The sequence below is a fragment of the Empidonax traillii genome, unplaced genomic scaffold, assembly GCF_003031625.1.
Source record: "Empidonax traillii isolate 1590-97213 ecotype Southwest subspecies unplaced genomic scaffold, ASM303162v1 scaffold16:size2589160, whole genome shotgun sequence".
In the NCBI taxonomy this organism is placed as follows: Eukaryota; Metazoa; Chordata; class Aves; order Passeriformes; family Tyrannidae; genus Empidonax; species Empidonax traillii.
In genome coordinates, this window is record NW_020955209.1 from 692,994 (window position 1) to 713,225 (window position 20,232).

Sequence of the window (20,232 nt, forward strand, 5' to 3'; positions counted from 1 at the left end):
AAAAAATCTAAAATGTCAAATCGTTGCTTACAAGAAGTCAGATCCCCTATGAGTGTGGAGGGGATGACATGTCACTGCACTTCCAGAGCTGACTGTTTTCATATGAACTTCACTCACAGAATCATAGAATCATTTAGACTGGAAAAGTTCTTCAAGCTCAGCTGTTAACCCAGCACTGCCATGTCCCTAATGACACAACTACATGTCTTTTAAGTACCTCCTGGGATGGTGACTCAACCACTTACTTCCCTGGGTAGACTGTTCCAGTGACAACCCTTTTCTTGAAAAAGTTTCTCTATCACATTCACAAAATATATATAAAAAAAGATCTATTCATAAAATATGCAAAAATAGCCTGGAAGAGTTACATTCTGAACTCAAGCATTCACATCTTCCGTAAGGTTCTGCAAATGATTTTTTTTTGTGTGTGATACTAAGAGAGTCTAAATAGTCAGTGTTGTTGTCTTGGGGATTTAGAATTGTAGGGCCATGTGCACCTGCAAATAGTGAAAGAGGTATGTGAAATCCAGCCAGGTCTTTTGCAACACAGAAAAATTTCTGAAAGTCTAGGGAACTTGATCTTGCTTAAAAAAATTCTTTTCTTGGAAAATACTGTCTTTGTGCAAAGCTATTTTTAAGAAGTTGCAAAACCTAAAAGTCTCTACAAAAATTATCAGATTAACACCAAATAACGTACAGATCTAACATGTAAGTAAGGAAAAAAATTGCTTTTCTACAGAATAAGCAAAATGCAAAAGGAGATCTGAGCATGAAAGAAGCAGTGAAGAGAAAATGTTGCAATCTTCATTGCTAAGCCTGCAGTTTTGTTTCTGTGCTTTGAGTGACTTACCTTTGTGCCAGGTCTCTCCATATTCACCACCTCCCCTAATGTTTGCCACTGCTAGAACACCTCCTAGGTGTCGCACAAATATAAGTCTTGACACACTGAAAAAGCAAACAGATACAAACCAGAGGATTATCTTTAATTTCCAATTTTTATACACCTGCCACTTCTGCAAAAATACTTTGAGGGAAAGATCTCTCCCAAAATCAATGACGAAATCGTGAATGAAGTCCCCTCAGGCTTTTTTCAATGGAAGTGAAACCCTCTGCAGCCTTGGGAGAGGAAGGATCCAGTACTGGTCAATTTTTCCTCCTTTAGTTCTTCACTTCCAAGGAGAGTGGCCAGTGGTTTGGCCTAACAGACAACCACTCAGTACGTTACCATTTTTTAAAATTATTTTCAAAGCCGTTCATGTGAGGACTAGGGTTATGCCGTACCACTGGACAATTATAACTTTCTGAACTGTTCCTCTTCCACGGGACCTCCACTTTTTCAGAGAAGAAAGGAAGGCTTAGCCCAAAGGAAGAGCCCAAAAAATTAAGACTTAAGATCAGCACTTGATCTTTGTTTATGAGCAGGTATTTTCAACTTAATTTCTGCCTAATGTACAATTTTTGGACCTTTATCATAATGTGTCTGCGAACAAAAATTCTGTATCTATTGCTTTTTTGTGCCAGGGTTAGCAGTCAAGATGGCCAATCTCATTCTTATTTATTTTCTTCTTGCACTGCTAAATACAAAACAAATAGCATAACATAAAATTACAGGTTCTACCTTTCCTACTATCTCCAGAATCTGGCCAAAAGCTAAAATACCTTTTTTTTTTAAAAAACAAAACAAACCAAATTGAATAAGTATCAAAGCTATTACTATCTTTTTTTTTTTTTTTAATGGGCTGAATTTAAATTATATTTAACAGTTAAGAATCCCTGATCTGTAGAGACAGTAGCTTAACACAGCAGAAGCTACAGAAGACCAACTGCACATATGCCAAGGAGGTAGGTAAAATACTAAAATTTAACAAATCTTTTTTTTTTTTTCCCCCCCTCTGGTAGGTTTAAATTTCTTATTTACTTGAAATCTTTGCTCATGGAAGGAGCCATTTTTTGCAGAAATTAATTTTGTTCAACCACAATAAAAAAGATTGGGTCTTTTTACCTTTAAGTCCTACTACTGCTTATCAGAAATGGTTTGAAAGGTGGTAGTCCTACAGTGTGTCTCGTGTGGACACAGTAACATAACAGGCCCAATTTTCATACCTCCCAAAGCAATTACCTATGTAGTAGCACATGTTCTTAAAAGTATATACCAAGGACTAAGGAACCAAAATAAAAGCAGAAGGATAACTGATAAGAGATTTCTGTATTTTCATAATCCATCAAAGGAAAAACTTTCTACCTAGGCTGGTTATCTCGCCATCAGATTGCTCAGAACACATGAATTACCTCTGCTTTTATAAAATCAATTCTTAAGTCCATCACTGTGCATTGCATTTTCCTTAGATTGCTGTGACATGCTGATCAGATGCAAGATTGATATTCTATAAGCACGTTATGCAAACATTGAAGGGCATTATTCTGGCTAACTCCAGGATGCCTAATTTCAACAGGTTACTGCACAGCTAATGTGGAGTAGCCTGACAGTAGGTTGCCTCAAGAGATTGTGGCTTCTTAATTTTTGGTATGTCAGAGTCACAAAACCTCCCAGAATATTCTGCACTTGTTTTCCCCATCTGTGTCTCAAACTTTGGGCCTCTTGGTCCAAAGTTACTTGATTCCCAATAATCAAAGGTAGCAAGTATAAGAAAGTATTACGGGTAAGTCAAGAGCTTGCTACCCAAATATATTGCCAGAAAATATTTTAAAATAAAAAGAGTCCATCTTCTTCCATCTGCTGAAATAAACTGTGCCCATCTAAGGGATCATATTTAAGAAGTGAAGAACCCGTGAGCAATGCAAAACCAAAGTGTATCCTATACTGTCTGTGGACTCCGCTAACAGAGATAGTCCTTTGATAATGACGATTTTCAGAGGGGTCTAAGTAACTTAGGAACTCAAAGGATATGCAGTACTCTTATTATAGGTAGCTAGTCCCCATTTCCACATGCAAAAAATTTTCCTGATGCACAGGTCCTCAACAGGATAAAGTCCAGAGTTTGGTAACAACTATGATATTGCCCAAATTATAAGCAAGGTTTAGTCTATGTGTGCTCACTCTCAGTAATACTACTGGGATTCAGGCACTTAGGAACACCTTACCCCATATACCCCAAATAAACAACTAATGTCACTGCCCATGATGGTTAATTAATATCCACCCCGGTATGGTCAGTAGTAAGGCGAGTCAGGATGCTTACTTAGAATCATAGAATCAGATGGGTTGGAAAGGACCTCTGAGATCATCAAGTCCAACCCTTGATCCACTACCACCACAGACTGTAGCACTAAGTGCCACATCCAGTCTCTTCTTAAACACCTCCAGGGACGGAGAATCCACCACCTCCCTGAGCAGCCCATTCCAATGCCAATACTTGACCAATTCTTCAAAGCAAATGTGCCTCAAGCTTAAAACAAGCTTTCCTAAAGGGACTTTAAAGTTCAAGGAACCAGGTTTTCTAAGTACAGAATCAGAATTTATTAACTTTTTAAAAAAAGTGAAAATTCCAAGTGATTAGACAGCCCAAAACTCAACTTTCACATGCAGCCCTGCTATTGCCTTCTATGTCCTTCCAGGTGGATTCTTGCTTCCAGATTTGATTTCAAGTCAGTCTTGTGTCTGAGTCACAGCGAACTGTCCAGTCACCCTGGATGGCAATGAAATGTCTTATTCTACAGAGGCAAGTCTGGCTTCCTGCTCTTCCCAACAGTCTCTGCAGCCTTTTGCTCATTATCTCTGTTTTTCCTTCCCTCTTGGGAGCAGGGTAAATGAAAGGGCAACAGGGTCAGGAAGGAGTCAGCACAGGGAGCAGAAAATCTGCTGTCAAGTATTACAGCTGACATGGAAATACAGGCTGGTGCACTGGTGATAGGACAAAAGTCCTGAGTCACTGGACTTGGTTGCTTTCTTGGCTTTTGTGGAGCAGAAGGGAACGGTAATAGAACAACCGAAAAGAGTAACCTTCCACTCTGCAGCCAGGGCTGTTATGTTGCTTGACCTTTCTCTGGGCTTACAGTCCCTCCTGCACCACCTGTTTGCTTTAAAGGCTGGGTACAAGCTGCCAGTGAAATGCAATTTCACAGTCTGCTGCACAACCAGCTATATTCCAGGATGCATTAGGAATTGCTTCACCTGTACCCACACAGGCACATACGGAACAGTGAAGGGAAACATGCTGGTTCCTGCAGGGTAATTAGCTGAATCTGAGGCATTAGCAGTAGGTTTGTGATGGCATTTTCCCAGCAGCTCTCGGGGTATCAGTTCCACCATCCTTCACTTGCACTCTCTATGCCAGCTGTATAATTAATGACAATGCTCTGGCAAACATGGTCTCAAAGTGCAGCTTTCCAGTTCAGAGAAGCATATGAAAGATGCAGCTTGCATTCAAAAATAAACCCCTACTGTAACCCACTTAATGACTTTGGGCTATCATTCTTGTAGTTATTTCTGGACCCTGTAACCTGTTGGTCTGTTTCCATTGCTTTCAGTGAAAAAAAAAAATTATTTTCATTTTTGGTGTTGGAGAAAAAAAAGGAAGAGGAACACCAGTTTCTGAATTAAGCAGAAATAAGCTCCCCAAGCCAGAGAGTTGGCTCACGTTAATGGGAGTGAAATACCAGTGAGAAAACATTGTACTATCTGGAAGAAATACAAGACAGAACTGAACTACTGGAAAGGAGAAAATTAAATGCTTTCTGTGAAAAGTTATAAGAGTTTGAAGTTTAAATAAAAAAACCCCAGAAATATTTATCCAGTACTTTTTTTTTTTTAAAGGGAATCTGGTTACTACTTGGTTGCATTTCCATAGCTATGGTTCAGCTCAGGATCAGGTGAATGATGGTGGCAAGCCTCAGCCTTGACCATCCTGTGGCTGCTTTCTAGCACTCCTGCCTGTGGTTATCTAAAAAAAAAAAAAAAAAAAAACAAAACAAAACAAAAAAAAAAAAAAAACCAAATCATGGTGTTGGGCTGTGGTTGGAACTGTGGTTGGAAGGGCACTTGGACTTGTGAAGTCTTTGTGAAATACTGAAGTATAGTAACAAGGACATAGTATAACATTATTGGAATTTACCAGGTAAAGGGTGAACTGGATATTCTGCCTTCCTGGCAAAAATTCTCTCTTACAATTACCTTTCCCTGATCTTGCCTGCCTACTTTTGGAACATGCTTTCTCACTGACACTCACCAAGTACTCAATTCTCAAGTTATTAACCATAAAGATGCATTTGAAGGTTTCTGTTATCCTTATTTTTCTTCTAGAAAGAGAAAGCTGAGAAAGGATGTGTTGATACTACAGGGAGAGAATACGGAGGGAAGTATGGCCAATCGTGTTTTATTTACATTGTCAGTGGGATAATAATGTATTTTTATCTGCAGGCCACTGGTAGTTCTCTGTACACCTAATTTTAAGGGATTGTTACAGATTCATATTCTTATTTTATGAACTGTATAATAAAGGTTTCATAGGGTTCAGGAAAACATAGGTCACTGCTCACACCTCCCATCTTCAGCTCTTCTGACTGTCAGCTGCACCCTCTTGCTGCTGTTTGCTGGACTCCTACAAGAATCAATTTTGAACCTGCCAAAATGGCAGAAAACCACCCACTCCATTTTGCTGGGATAGTGTTATGTCATTCTTGCAATATAAATCAGCTTAGCAAAGGTTCCAGCAAGCACCAGGGCCAACAGATGGGAAGTGGAAGCAGGCACTGAGAAATACCTTCTCCTTTTGCTAACAGCCTGCTCGTGTCAGCTCTGCAGCATGTGAAATTTTACCTTACATCAATAGATATATGATATTTATTTTACATTCTTTAAAAAAGAAAACATGGTAAGTTTTATTGCAGTTTTCAGCATTTACAATAAACATTGTAATAAGTCCATGGTTGAACCTAACTAAAAAGGAATTAAAAAACTATTTGGATTATATAATCGCATCTCTCAAAAACCACAGGAAATGAAAAATGTAGCTTTATGGGGCAGATAAAAAGCTTACAAATAATCACAGAAAACAAGATGGGAGGTCCATTGTTTGAAAAACTTTTGCTAGAAAGGATGAGAAACTGTAAATGCTATTCAGAAATACAGTCACTGTGACCTGGAAAAGTGAGCACTGCAAAGGATTTCTTGCAATGTGCTGACTCTAAAGCAAGACTAGTAGTACCTTAACTTAATAGGGTTGTTTCATTATAGATTATTTTTCTGTTGGAGAGCTCTCTTCTGCTATCTAAAAAACTGCTCTCAATTCAACCCTTTCCATTTCTGTTTTCCTCTGCCTCACCTAGGAGCATTTCTTAGGTATTCAGAAAATCACTGCCTCTTGGCAAGTCTATTCAAATTCCCCTGCTGAAGAAATAAGCCTTATCTCTAAACAGATAATCTATTCAATGAAGCTTATGGCTTTTGAGGGCTACAAATCCTATTCTGCACACAGTATTTTTGGTTTGGTTTCAGTGTGTTGCTTTGCATTTGCAGAGATCACATCATTTGCGTCTCAAGACAGAATCATCTTTTGTCTTTCCTGATCCTTTGGGACACAGTAGGAATTTGCTTCTGATGTAATCTCCTTTAAACTATAATATGAAAACGCTGTGAAATTTTAATTATTTACACTAATTTAGACAAACATTTGATTTTCTATAATATCTAGACACAGGCAATTGTTTAACTTGGAAAAAGAAAACTTCCAATGACATTACTTCAGCAAAGGGCTCAAATACTTGCTTAATATATGTCCATATGCTTCTCTGTTGAGCTCAGTGACAGACCAGGAAGAGGCTGAGGTGTAATCACAAGGGCAGGGTGCCTGCTGTAAACCTCAGAAGAGCAAAGCACTTCTCTGCTCTGACATAAATTTCTTCTGTGAGCCTGGGCACAACCCTTGAATTCAGAACTAACAAAGCAGACAAATGGTGCCTGGGCACTGAAGTGCAGTCCTTATGGTTCCCATCTTGCTTCTTAGGGACCTGAAATGCATCCTGTCAGATCCATCATCCACCCTGCCCTCAGTCTGTGACAGCTGTTAATACTAGGTACTTCAGAAGAAGGTATGAAATACTCAGCTTACCTGTAGCTTGGTGTAATTGATATGTTGAATCCTCCATATCCATACAAGAAGGCAGGATGAGAACCATCTAATTTAATTCCTTTCTTGTGAATAATAAACATAGGGATCTTAGTACCATCTTTGCTAGGGTAGAAAACCTAAGACAAGAAAAAGAAATCCATAATGATCTTAATGCTGTAACTCTCCACAGCTGCTGTTGACAAGAATCAGAGGTGATCCCTCCTATGGTGTCTGAGGGGTGAAACTTTCCAGGCAATCTGTGCCAATTGCCCAGGTCACGTTCAGTAATGGCCATCACTCAATTGGTTGCTTAACAGCTCTGGAAAATGTATAAAAATGAGACAGTACAAACGTTTATGTATTTTATACATTAATTCTGCATACAAGAGGGTTTAAGAAAATGTTACAAAAAGAATACAATTCTCTGCAAGGGAAGACCGATGGTGTGAAAACACAAGGGCTGCATGGCCCATTGCAGTGTAAGCAGCAGAGACTTGAGCTGGCACAGAGAACAAACAGAACTAAAACCAGATTTCTAATCTAAATTTATAATTTCGAAAATTTCTCCTTTTAAAAAATTCAAACTTCAGACACTAGACAACAGTTGACAGAGAAGAAAGAAACTCATGGTAGGCTGGTGACTTAGTGAGAACCCACTAAACATTGCACTGTTTTAGACAAGAGAGAGCTGTTAGTACAAATAAATAGGTAAAACTCTCTGAAGATCTGGTCTTGTGCTTCTGAAATCACTGAAAATTCCTTCATATCAGTTGATGCAGCAGACTTTGCTTGTAAAAACATAAATTTCATCACAAATAGAAGGCCACAGATATTTAAAAAGTCAGAGTATTTTGGTTTTCTTAGTAATACATTAGCATTAATATATTAGCATTAACATTTCTCAATGGAGTCACCCCACACACCGAATTCAAGTGCAAAGAGAAAACTTTGAATAGCTGAAGACACTGTTTTTTCAGCCTTGTGAAAACAGCAAAAAGCTGATTAAACTCTTGGCACATGCAGCACGAATTTGCTAAAGCAAGTCTGTATCCAGCAGAAGTGGACTCAGCATTGCCCAGTCTTTCAGGACTGTCTGAAGGACCACTCCACCTCATCAGGGTGGTAACATAAGCCATATGACAGAAACTTTTGTAGCACTTGGTGCATTCCAGACATTACCAGGCAAGTAGAACCAGGAGCCCCAGTGCTGCAGAATCTCCAATTCAACCCCCAAGACTCCTGAACTGCCCACTGGCTTTCAGGAAACCCACACCCAAAACACCAAGTATCCACATAGCACGTGCTTTCATACGTCCTTCTATTAGTGCCACAGCACTGTGCGAAGTTAAAAGCTGAACTTCACGTTCACAAACATAGACTGTAGTTGCTTAACACAGTTCTCGCATCTTGTTTTGATGTATGTATCTGCCTGCATACTCTAATTTAGTATCCAGCCTGTTATATTTTGCCAGCCAAGCAAAACACGTGGGTGTGAATGGAGTCCTGCATGTCCTAAAGTTCTGGTTGATTACTTTTCTTTGCCTTGTTTTAGCATCAGTAGTTGCAGCTTCGACTCTAATTAGAACAAAAAGGTAGTAAATGAAAAATTACACATTCTTATAATTTTGTTGGGGGTTTATAATCTCTGTGCTTTTAAAGGAAATAGTCGTACCATGCTTTACGAAGCACAGAATCAACAGGATCTATTTTTATAACACATGAACCTCAACAGTAATATGAAGCTGGGCAACACATTTATTCTGAGCATTGCCTGTAATGTGAAACATGTAAATCCACATGGCACGTTGAAAACAAAATAATCACATTTAATTTTAGTTTAATCATTGCTAATGAAATGTGAGAAATTTCAAATGAAACCACATCTACCTCTGAGGGCTTCACTAAAACCTGTAGATATATTACAGATACAAATTCAGTATTTCAGTATCCTGCAGACGGAAAAAAAAAGCAAAACAAAAGCCTAAGGGCATTTTTACTCAGATTAAATCACTGTTTCCAACTACGACCATAACTTATCTTTACTGATGAAGTGTTTGTCAGAATAGTAGAATACAAAGAATTTCCACTTTAGGTAATTAGCTGAACACTATAAAGTAAATGATAAAGAGGAGAACTGCTGAGGCTAGTAATGAGGAGTTCCACGGACTCTTCCTTAAAATGCCATCCATCAACTCCAGTTGTTGCTGGCAATTCATGCAAAGTGAGCACCTGGCGTTTCTACACTTCCAGAAGCTTACTGCCATTGGCCAGTCCTTTCCTGATGATTAAAGGATGCCACTAAATTTACTTCTTCTTTCTGAAAAAGGGCCTTTTTTTTTTTTTTCTAAACAGCTCTCTGAAAACTCACTTCAGTAGGGATTTTATTGTCATCAGTTTAGATAAAAAAATAAGGCATTAAATGAAAACTAAACAAAAATAAAAGATGCATGTCAAGGTGACATTTGCAATTTAAGAGTTTTCACTCCTATCTTTGCTAAAATTATGATTACCTTTCCCACCAACATGAACACACGAAAGTGGGATGGAAATCAACTCAGTGAGATACTAAGATATGTGAAGCTGTTTAAGCTTCTCCAAACAGACTATTTTCAACAACTGATTCAATCTCATCTTTAAAATAGGTGTTATCTTTGAAGCAAGTCCAATGGTTTACTCACATAACCAATAAATGGATGTGCTTCTATCTCAAAGATTAGGGTAAACCGCAAAGGGCAAGCCCTAAAAAGAAGAATTTCCCAAGATGGTGTTTCACGCCTAATTTTAGAAGCCCTCAGCTTTTACAGCAGTAAATGCTCATAAAAGGGTACTACTGTTTACTGCTTTATCACAGACAGAAGCGATCCACTTGTGCCAGTTACATTATATTACTTCTTGCTCATATATTTTCAAATAAGGACTGATGTCACTATAGTCAGCATATGTAAGAAGAGGACAAGTGAGCAAAGGGATTTTGGAGGGAAAAGAACGGAGAAGAACACTTTAGAAACATTATTATGAATGCTGAAACTCACCATTCAAGGGGGAAGATGCCAAAAATAAGTATCTTCAGCCTTTAGGAATGCGCCAGCAATGCTGTGTGGTTGACAGGGCACTCCTGCTGCATGCAACCCTTGGTGCTATTCTAGGAGCTGGATCAGTACAACAGCCCCAAAATAGTTGTAGCTCACTTTGTCTCACACTGAAGTTCTTATCTGTCACATGCCAGAGGGGTCTCAGTGCCAGAAGGAATAACTTCAATTCAGATGCTGGAACCTGAGGCATAAATTTATAGCCTCTAGTGTACTTACTGTGACTCAGGGAGGAAGCAACACTGTTTGCACAGTTAGTCATTACTACAAACTACATGAGGACTAGGCTATATAAGCTACATAAAACCCAATCTCAATCATTCTTCTTTCATCCATAGATATATATTTATAGAGTGGTGTGTTATTTTGTTTTGTTTTTTAAACTTAGCATTTGAAAGCAATTTACATTCCATTTTCATGGACTAAAAAAGTCAGTGGAAGTTTACCTCCAAGACAGTTTACAGACTAAGTTTTACAAGTAAATACAGTTAATGGCTGTGTGATTGGTCTTGTAAATTTACTCAGGAGTTAAACAGGATTTAAAAGTTCTATAAATTCAATCCTGGGAAGGTCTTTGTCCTCCTAATTATTATTTGCCTTAAATGTGCAGTATTTATATTAGGTGAACCTTTACTTAAGGAAGATAGGAACAATCAGCTGGCACTGTAGACAGAGACCTAAATTCAGAAAGACTCTATCCACCTCTGCAGTAACAAGAAGCATCCTCTCCATCTCAGGTCACAAGGAGGCAAAACTAAGTATTTTTAAAAAGCTAAGAGAATTTCAAAATAAGAGGCTGAAGACAAAGTTTTTCTTTCATTTGTCTATAGAGACAATACAGACAGACACTCACACACGGAACTAAAAATAATTTTGGCAATCATCCATTATGCACTTCTTTTGTGAGTAAATATGAAATCAGTATCTATGAATATTAAATGAAATGACACAATCATCACAACACATAAATAAAACTAATCTGCCTGAATACTCATATTGTGCCACATAATTAAAAATACTTAAGACTATTGACATTGAATAAAAACTTCCATTTTTAAAAATTAATAACCTCAGCAACTTGTGAGTATTTAGTTTCACTTTTTCTCACTTTCAGAAATATTTTTGCTGTTTATATAATGGATGTAAATAATTATAATTGTTTCGTGAAGAAAACTGAATGTACACCTGAAATCATCTTGCTTTTACAAAACCTAAAATCCTTCTATGCAAAAAACAACCCCAAAATTGTACACATTTAAAATTAACCTTCTAAGGTAAGATTCAACACAGGTTTTGAAATACTGCTGTAAAACACAAATCCAAGATAATATTATCCATATGGGTCTAATGCATATATTTTTAAGCTGTGAACAATACCGGAATGTTTAGAAATATTTTATCATTTTTCTGACTTGCTCATTAATGGTAGAGAATTAAAATCCAGTTAAGAATTGTTAGTTTTGCTTTTCAGAAAGAAATATTTCCTGCATATAAACCACGAAATTTACACATGAAAAGAAATTTTGATTTCTGGGACTCGAAAACACTCTGTAAGTTACAGTAAGATAATTATTCTTAGAAAGCCAGTAGTGATTCTAATAATGTCTCTCCCAAACTCTCTTTCAAGATTAGATATTACATACCAGAAATAGTAATTCTTTCCATGTCTTTGTGTGCTTGATAAAAACAAGGTAAGAGTTACATTTGTCATTAGATTGACAGTCATTGTGCAAAATCCCAAAGAATTTTACAAAGAGTAACTAAAGAGGCATATAAATCAAGCCTGAATACTCCTTATTAAAAATGCCTGTTCAATAATTTAGGTTTAATAACACCACAACAATGTCTTTAATATTAGTTTTGTTCCAAAGTTCCCTATATACTTTTCTTGAGAGAACTCCTTTTCATTTGAAACAAACACAGGATTTAGCAGTCTTGGTGAAAGGTAGCAGTTGTTTTCTGCCCCCACACACCGCTGCAGCCACCACAAAGTCACAGACAGTGCTGGAGAATCAAAACACCCTGTTCAGTCCCAGCAGCCACAGGCACGGCTGTGCTGAGCAGCCGACTATAGGGAGTGACTACTTTAGTTTTTACTCCTTGGAACTGCATTTCAAGCTTCCACTTTCACACAAAACATTTCCTTCATTACGTGAGAGATGAAGACTTCTCATCACACTTCGGTTTTTGTATTCCTATATACAGCAAGAATCAGAAGTCAGGAGAAATAACAGAGAACTATTACCACTACAGAGCAAATCCAGAGGATCTGAGGATTCCCTTCTTCAGAGGGAAATCCTCATCAATCTTTAAGCCTCTTAAATTAGCTTCAAAGCAATTCTGTGTGGGTTGCAAAGCTTGCTTAACACAGAGCTGGACACGGGCCAAGGTAAGTTGGCACAGTAAAAATTCATGCAGGTAAAACCCAAAAAGAAGAACACCCCCCACAGACATTTGCAAAAGCACTATGAAAATGATCAAGGAACCTTTCAGAAGAAATTGTTTCACCACCATGTTTTTCAGCACAAAAAGCAGACTCATGCTGACAGAGGCAAAGTGCCAGGAGATGGTCTTTTCGAGAAAATGTCTTGCTAATAAGTTCAGCTGCTTAGCTGCAATTGACTGCAGGGAGGTATCTCACAGGATGGGGGGATGAAGACAAGAGAAAAATACAAGTGAAAAATCAGAAATCTTGTAAGACTGGCATGGCAGATACACTTCTCTACATTAGTTAAAAGGCAACATTTCCCTTCACATAAAGCCTTAGTGGTAAATGGGATCCAATAAGACCCCCACATTCTACTTTAAAAGACTTCTTGCCTCTTTTCTAAATGTTCATCCTTTGCCCCTTTCAGTGGGATCTCCAAGCTTATTGCAGCAGAATAATTAGCATCTGCCACACAGTTATTCCTTTTCTTTCATAAATTTGCCTTGAAAATTACTTGATGTACAGTGTAGATGCAGACTGATATCAGATAGATAATATTTACCTTTTCATTAAAATGTACATTGTAGTCATGTTGAACAGAAAAACATCTCAGGTGCCTTTGTAAGTTACAGCCTATTTTCTGAATTACTTCTGTGCTTATGCATTCAAGAAATCAAGAAATCTATGAAGTAGTATAGCATGAGATAAACAAAGGGATGTCTTGATGAAAGTAGCACAACTTTTTTGAATAAAAACAAAAATAACAGCTGTTGGCTAGTCCAATTTCTGTCATTAAATCAAGCTTTACTTCACTGAGTAAACTGCCCTGACAGGAGACAACTCACTGTACTAGTATGTAGGCATTAGAAAGTAAACACTACTTATTTTTACCATGCTGGAAATCAGTTCAAGTTGTAATGAGAAACACTACAAGAATAAAAATGTAGAGGCAAATTACATGAGGTAAGCAAGGGGGAGAACTTACCTTCTCAAACTACTGCACAATAACTATTTTTATTTATAGTTTTATGCTGTGGTAGGGGCACACATCTAATCGAATGTGCTGAGGAAGAGGCACATTCACTCAAACAGTAATTAGCTAATTCAGCTTTTCTGTTTCTGCTCCCATCTTGCTCAAAACTTGCTTGGTTATCTCCACACGGCCCCACTTTTGAGTGTTTACAAGTTTCAAAAAGATGACAAAACCACTGTTGGATTTTCTCCTTAACACAGAGGCATCTACAGAGTTCAAGGTGCTCAAATAGCAGCTGTAAACCTGTATCCAAAAATTCCTGCACAGAAAAAACTCAGTCTTGACAATGGTGATGTCAAGTACCCAGCTTGCATCAAAAGCCCCAGGAAGACCAATGCATTCCCCTTACATTGCCAAAAGTTTTGTTTGTGACTTTCAACAGCCATGCAATTTCAGAGGGCTCTGCTCTCTCTTCCTTAGAGAATCATGTTTGTAGACGTCAAGTTGGTTACCCAAAATCAGAGGTGCTATAAATCACTAAACATCTACAACAACTCTGCATGTGGTTAGTACAATAATGAAAAAATAGCTGATACTCTTCATTCCTGCTTTTTGGTTTGAGAGGAAACAGAAATCATCTGCACTGGGCAGGGCATGTTTCAAAATCAGTTCCAAATCACTCTCCAAATATCCTGTGAATATTTTTTATGGAGTACTTACTGACATAAACAGGTCAATACAAGTATTGTGAAGCACTTCCACATGTGCTTTCTCTCTCAAATTATAGCTACACATAATTTACTTTCTCAAACTTAAGCCTGAATTTAAAGTTACCCCTTTGTGGCTCTACATGATTAAAAAAACCCATAGCAAAGGGAAAAACACTGTTGAGAGTGATCAAGGAAAAACTAAAGCCCTAGAAAATACCTGTGGTGTTATCTTGGACAAAATAATTCTAAGGATCAGATGCTATTGATTTCAACAGTTCTGTCTTGGTGACTACCTCCTTGCCTTGGAGACAGTACTGTTTTTTCCAGATATTCAGTACTCGTTTGTACAGTGAAGTAAAATCACTCAGTGAGTAGGAAGAAGCAGAAGAGAATTATGCAGATGAGTTTTCACTCACTGTTGTAACAATAATTCGGGAAAAAAAATCACACCAAATCTAGTATAAAGCAAGCCAGCAAAAAGTTCAATTGGTGGTGTAATTTTCAGACAGATGTCAAAACAAAAGTTTTCAAGACACCTCATAACAGGAACACCAAAGAGTGTGCTGATGCACCCTTGTAATACTGTTAGAACAGGGTAGAGATAAACAAGTAACAAAAAAGGAATGTTTCTGGTGTTTTGGTGTTGGGGTTTTTTTTAAGCCATAAGACTAAGGACAGTTTGCAGCAATCTTTCTTGGGCAAAATGCGAACAAGACAGCAAAATTCAACAAACTTGTATCAGACATAAGGAAATCCACAACTATTAATCAACTACCAAAAAATTAACAGATCAAGTGTCTAATGTCAATTCAACTCAAGTGAGCGTAGCCATCAACCAGTAAGCAGAAAGAAAAAGTCACAGATGCTATTGCTGATAAAAGATCTCCTCATTTCAGGTATTCTATCACTATGCTTTGAAGCTTTTCTGCATCTTGTCTATTTTTAGCTGTTAGTATGGTAACTGTGCACTATTGCTTTCAAAAATAATTGACAAATTGGCTGAAAAGCAAGCAGTTCAGGGAGTTGTCTAGGAGAATTTATGGATCAATTTTTCCCTCTCTGTGAGAATGGAAGCCAGAACTAAGGAAATCATGTATTTCTTTATATCATTCATCTATACAGTTGAAAAACTAGTTACTGTGAGAATAACAATGATAGTTCTTAGAAGCTTCCCTTGTCCCATAAATCTCCTGGGAGATGTCTCAAGGACAGAGCAGAAATTATTAATCTAAGGAAAGATAATATTCTATCAGTACCTCTGAGCAGTGTTGATAAAATCAAATCAACAGCTAAATGAAGATGCTAACTAGATTACCCTTAATAAAACTGCACACTGATGAATTTGTGCTGCATCATAAACAGATAAAAGCCAAGAGAAAAAAGCTCACATAATTAGTGATTGAACTGTTTCTGTGTAGAAAGTGAAGTGCTATCTTCCTTTCTTTTCCTTTGAAAAAATGTTCTTTCAAAATGCTCCAAGATTTTGTGATTTCTAAGTTTTTACTACTTCAGTTCTTATACCGAGGGTGAACATGGAGGTCTCCTGAACAATCCCACTCACACATGTTTACACAGGTTTACAACTGCATCTCTGGATACTTATCAAAGCACTTTTCGTTTAACTTGTCCTCTCTCTTCAGCAGCGAATGCCAATTAAGAGAAAACAACCCACAAAATCTGTTGACACGGCTATTGACTAAGAAGATTTTTTAGCTCTTCCGTACCTGTTATTAGTGCAGGTTTTTTTCTGCGTGGTATAAATGGTGACTATGTCCTTGAAAGTGGCCAGCGACACCAGTGTATTATTAAGTGGTGTGACTGTGCCATAGAAAACAGGTAGGAGAGGTTCTCCAAAACCTCCTCATTACTATTTAGTGAAAACTATTTTCTCAGTACAAACTGAACTGCTCATAACTACTATATGATCATCTTGGTCAATATGCATCCTTTTCTAGGGTAATCATGTTCACACTGAATGCAAGAGTCGCAAGTTAAGGTTATAAAATATGCTACAGTTTGCTTCCTTTTTTCCCTTTTAGTAGCAGAGCCTGCTCCCAGTAATGGCCACACAGACTCATTTACTTCGCAGAGGCTCTCATCTTACGTATGTCTATGTAAGATCTCACCAACATTTGAAATTGCTGTTTTCCACTCTCAACTCTATTAATCTGATAAATGGTAATTAACAACAACAAAAATCCTAATCCGCCAAGCAGTTTTGATCCTGAGTGAAGACAGTAAGTATAATTTTATTGGGCTGCAGTGATTACAAGTATAATTATATCTCAGAATATCTCTAAGTTATACATTTCTCAGAAGTTAATCTGCATTTTTAATTAGTTTTAAATATTAGCAATTCTAATTTGTTTTTGTCTCCTTTATGTAGTTAATGCACAGCAATCCTTATTAATCTTCCACACATAATTTATCTCTCTGTTCTGCTTCAAGCTGTGGTTGGTAAGAGCCCTGTGATGGTCTTAATTCTATGCTATCCAGCACACTGTTGAATGTGGTCCATAACTAAGACTCCAAAGAGCTGCAATAATGCAAGTAAATAAGGGAGCAACAACCTTCTAATTTGTTCCCTGCAGGCTGCTCTACTACCTTAAACCTCTTTGTAACAGTTGTTTGCAAAGCATAATAAATAACTACATAAAACAGTTATCAACTCGTGTGTGTTTGGAGGCTTGCAGCTCTGAAACATAAACCTCCCAGCTCTGCCCGGAGCCACCTCTATTCTGAAAGCACTCCAGTTCGCTGGTAGCCTACGGGGACACCATTGAGAATGAGAGATGCATCCACTGTAAAGTATTTAAACGGAGTATGGAGCTGAGGTGAAGCTTAATTGCTAACAGGAAACATTGAGACGCTGCAGAAAAGAGGGAGTGCTTTTTTGAAAGAGTAACAAACAGAAGACAAAACTACCTGAAAAAGTAAAACTCAATCTAGCAAGCCAGAAATGCAACATACTGTACTCTGACAAGTGCAATCACATACAGGATAGTGAACAACGGACTAAAAAGTAATTTAGAAAAATATTTTGGAATTGTAGTGCACTTCAAACAACTTGAACAAACAACGAATTGTTAGAGAAAAGGCAAACTCTACATGAGGACATATAAAACAGTCTCAGCCACAAGAGGTACGAAATAACCCCTTCTGCTGCATTCAACATTTACAAAGTCTCAGCTACAGTGTCATGTTTAGTCAAAACCATGGCACACCATATGCTGAGCATCTAAACAGATTCCAGGGAAGAGAAAGAAGTGTGACAGGAGGCCCAGGAAGTAGAATCCACTAGAAAAAGCCAACAGAGTGCAGATTTTTCTTTTGTTTGGTTTGGTTTTAGTCTAAAGGAAAATAAAATTGAGGGACACATGGCGACAGTCTCTAAATATGCAGAAGCTTGCTGTAACTAGAAGAGAACTACTTGTTTCCCACATCAGTGAGAGACATAAAGCAATACATTTCAACTGCAACTAGGAAATTTAGGTGGGACCTTGTGGCATATACCCTGCTTTTAAACAGTAAATTCAATGAGAATCTGGGACAGATTGCCTAGGGAGTCTGAAGGCTTTTAAGAATAAGGCAGACAAATAAACCAGTCATGAATGGTAGAGGCAGAAGTGGCCTGTCAGAGTGCCCAGGTCAGATCAGCACGCTCCAGCCTTGGCAGTCACAATGGCCAGCCTTGGGACTTGGGTACACCACCACCTCCAAGCACATTCAGGCACTGCAGTTTTTTCCCTTTCCCAAACTTTTTCTTCCTTGGTTATTACAGCAGCTCTGCTACAGGTTTTTCTGTTCCCAACTGCAACCTCCTGTTGGGCAGTAGAAGCCGGTTCCTCTCTTCTTGCAAGAAAAGCCAGTATTCTACCTCTTGAGTCTGTAATGGATTAATTCAGCTTTTCAGATTGTTTTTATATAGGTTTTATATGATATCAAGAAGAGAAGTTTCAAAAGCAGAATTGGAGAACAAGTGCCTCCATTCTCACTGCCTTTTGCCTTTCAAAAACCTGTTTCAAAAACCTGCCATCCTCTGGCAGAGACAGATACATACATGTATAATTAACCTTACTAAATGTAAATCCCCTTCTTCAGAAACCCAGTGACTATTAAATGGACTTACATGACGCTGCTAGCATAGTACTGAAAAATACAACCAGAAAAGTGGTTATCTTGGTGACCTGGTAAAGGAATTCAATGTGTCTCCCTGCTAGACCAGTGGCTTGAATGCTGGTCCACACTGGTGATGACTGACAACTGCAATCATGTAATGATCTTTTGCCAGTTGTGTGAACAAAACCAATGCTTTTTGTCCCAGATCAATCTGTCCTCAATGCAGCATTATCATCACAATTTAACAACCCCCCCGGCCAGACTCCATGAGGCAAACTTAAGGGTAGGCAGATGGATAGAAAGATTCCCACACTGCAGAGGAGCATTCTCATTCTGAACAATGCTGGCATGCCGAAGTTTGACATTTAGTCTCAAAAAAGTGATCATGAAAACAAAAGGGGCAGCTACCACTTCTTACTTTCAGCAGAGGACTATGCAGACAGTCCTTAGTGTGCCAAAATTTCCCATTTTTATGACTACTTAGTCTAAGCAAGAATTAAACAGCCACAAAGAGGCTTCAGAGCATTTTTTCTGTAGAAGCACTCTGTATGTTTGATCCTCCACCAATGACGGTATTGGCCATTCAGTCTGCACTATACAAGACACACAAACACCATAGCGATCAAAAGACAGTGTTTTGTCGGCATTTATGACTATTAGAGGTATCAAAAGGGTGGTTTTTTATTGCTGCTGAAGTTGTATGAACTGCCACTTGTGTAAGATTTTAATAACTCTTTTGATTAAGTTTTCAAACCACATCTGAAGACTCAACTCTTGAGGATTAGCAAACCACTGGCATTAGAACAGCAAAGCATATCCCCTGTGCAACACCTCATCAGTGTGCAGCCACGGACACATTTCATTCTGAATGTTTCTCTTCCTATAGAATGAAGCTAATAATACTCATTACCTTTGAGAAATAACACTGATAAGCCTATACAAATGGGAGAAGAAAAGTTGAAAGTAAATTCCCACAGAGAAACAATAAATAGAATTCTTGTGAGTAAGAAAGTTAATTAAAACAGTAATGTGTTCATGCTTAATTACTGAAGGTGCATTCAGTCACAGAAGTGAATATGAAAGCTGGAGAAAAAATAGAAAGGAAGAAAGTCTTCACTGACATATTCAGATAAAGGACAAAACCTAAGCATTTTCAATACAACAACATTATCATTTCAATATCTCTATATCAGCAAATAATCTACCTACTGAGATTCCTGAAGGCTTAAACACACATGCTCATTTCAGGTGTCTGAGAGAACAACTTTTTAAATAATTTTCTTGATGGCAAAATATATTTCATCATTTATTGTAGAAATCAAAACTATTTTTTTTTACAATTAACAATGCAATCATTTAAAACATGGGAGGCAATCCTTTCAGCTCCACTACAGTTGCTTTAGTTCTTGTTTGAAATTCCTGTGTTTAAAAAGGGGTTCTCTACACTATGTTCAATGGTTACACATCTGTTTTACTGAGAAAGGTAAAGAATAATATTTCATAGTGACTTTTGGTTAAACTACTAAGCAATTGCTTCTCTCGAAGGCTTAAAATGCATGCTTTTATAAAGTCTAAGAGCATGAAGGTTCTACAGACTCTTACATTTTAAGAAGCTTTCCCATTCCTTGTACACTTAACACAAAAATTAAACAATATACTATTAAAAGCTTGGAACAAGTGAATCACAAAGCCTGTATGATGATCCAAATGAACACAGAGAGTATTATTTTAGTATTTTAGCATTACTCTCCACACTGTGTGGTCTGGCATTGTGTTAGTTCTCCCTAAGAGCAGTTTTGTAGTCCTCCATCCCAAACCACATTTCCATGGTGCAATCTGCTAAACA

The 20,232-nt window shown here is 37.8% G+C and overlaps 1 protein-coding gene across 1 annotated transcript in view; it reads right to left on the reverse strand.

Moving 5' to 3' along the window:
* The window catches only part of PREP (prolyl endopeptidase), a 96,406-nt gene that overhangs the window by 11,755 nt on the left and 64,419 nt on the right, over positions 1 to 20,232 (reverse strand). The window contains exons 11-12 of the mRNA XM_027895141.1: positions 7,068 to 7,204; positions 851 to 945 (exon numbers count right to left, since the gene is read on the reverse strand). Of these exons, the coding sequence (XP_027750942.1) occupies positions 851 to 945; positions 7,068 to 7,204 (232 nt within the window). The remainder of the gene's footprint in view (positions 1 to 850; positions 946 to 7,067; positions 7,205 to 20,232) is intronic.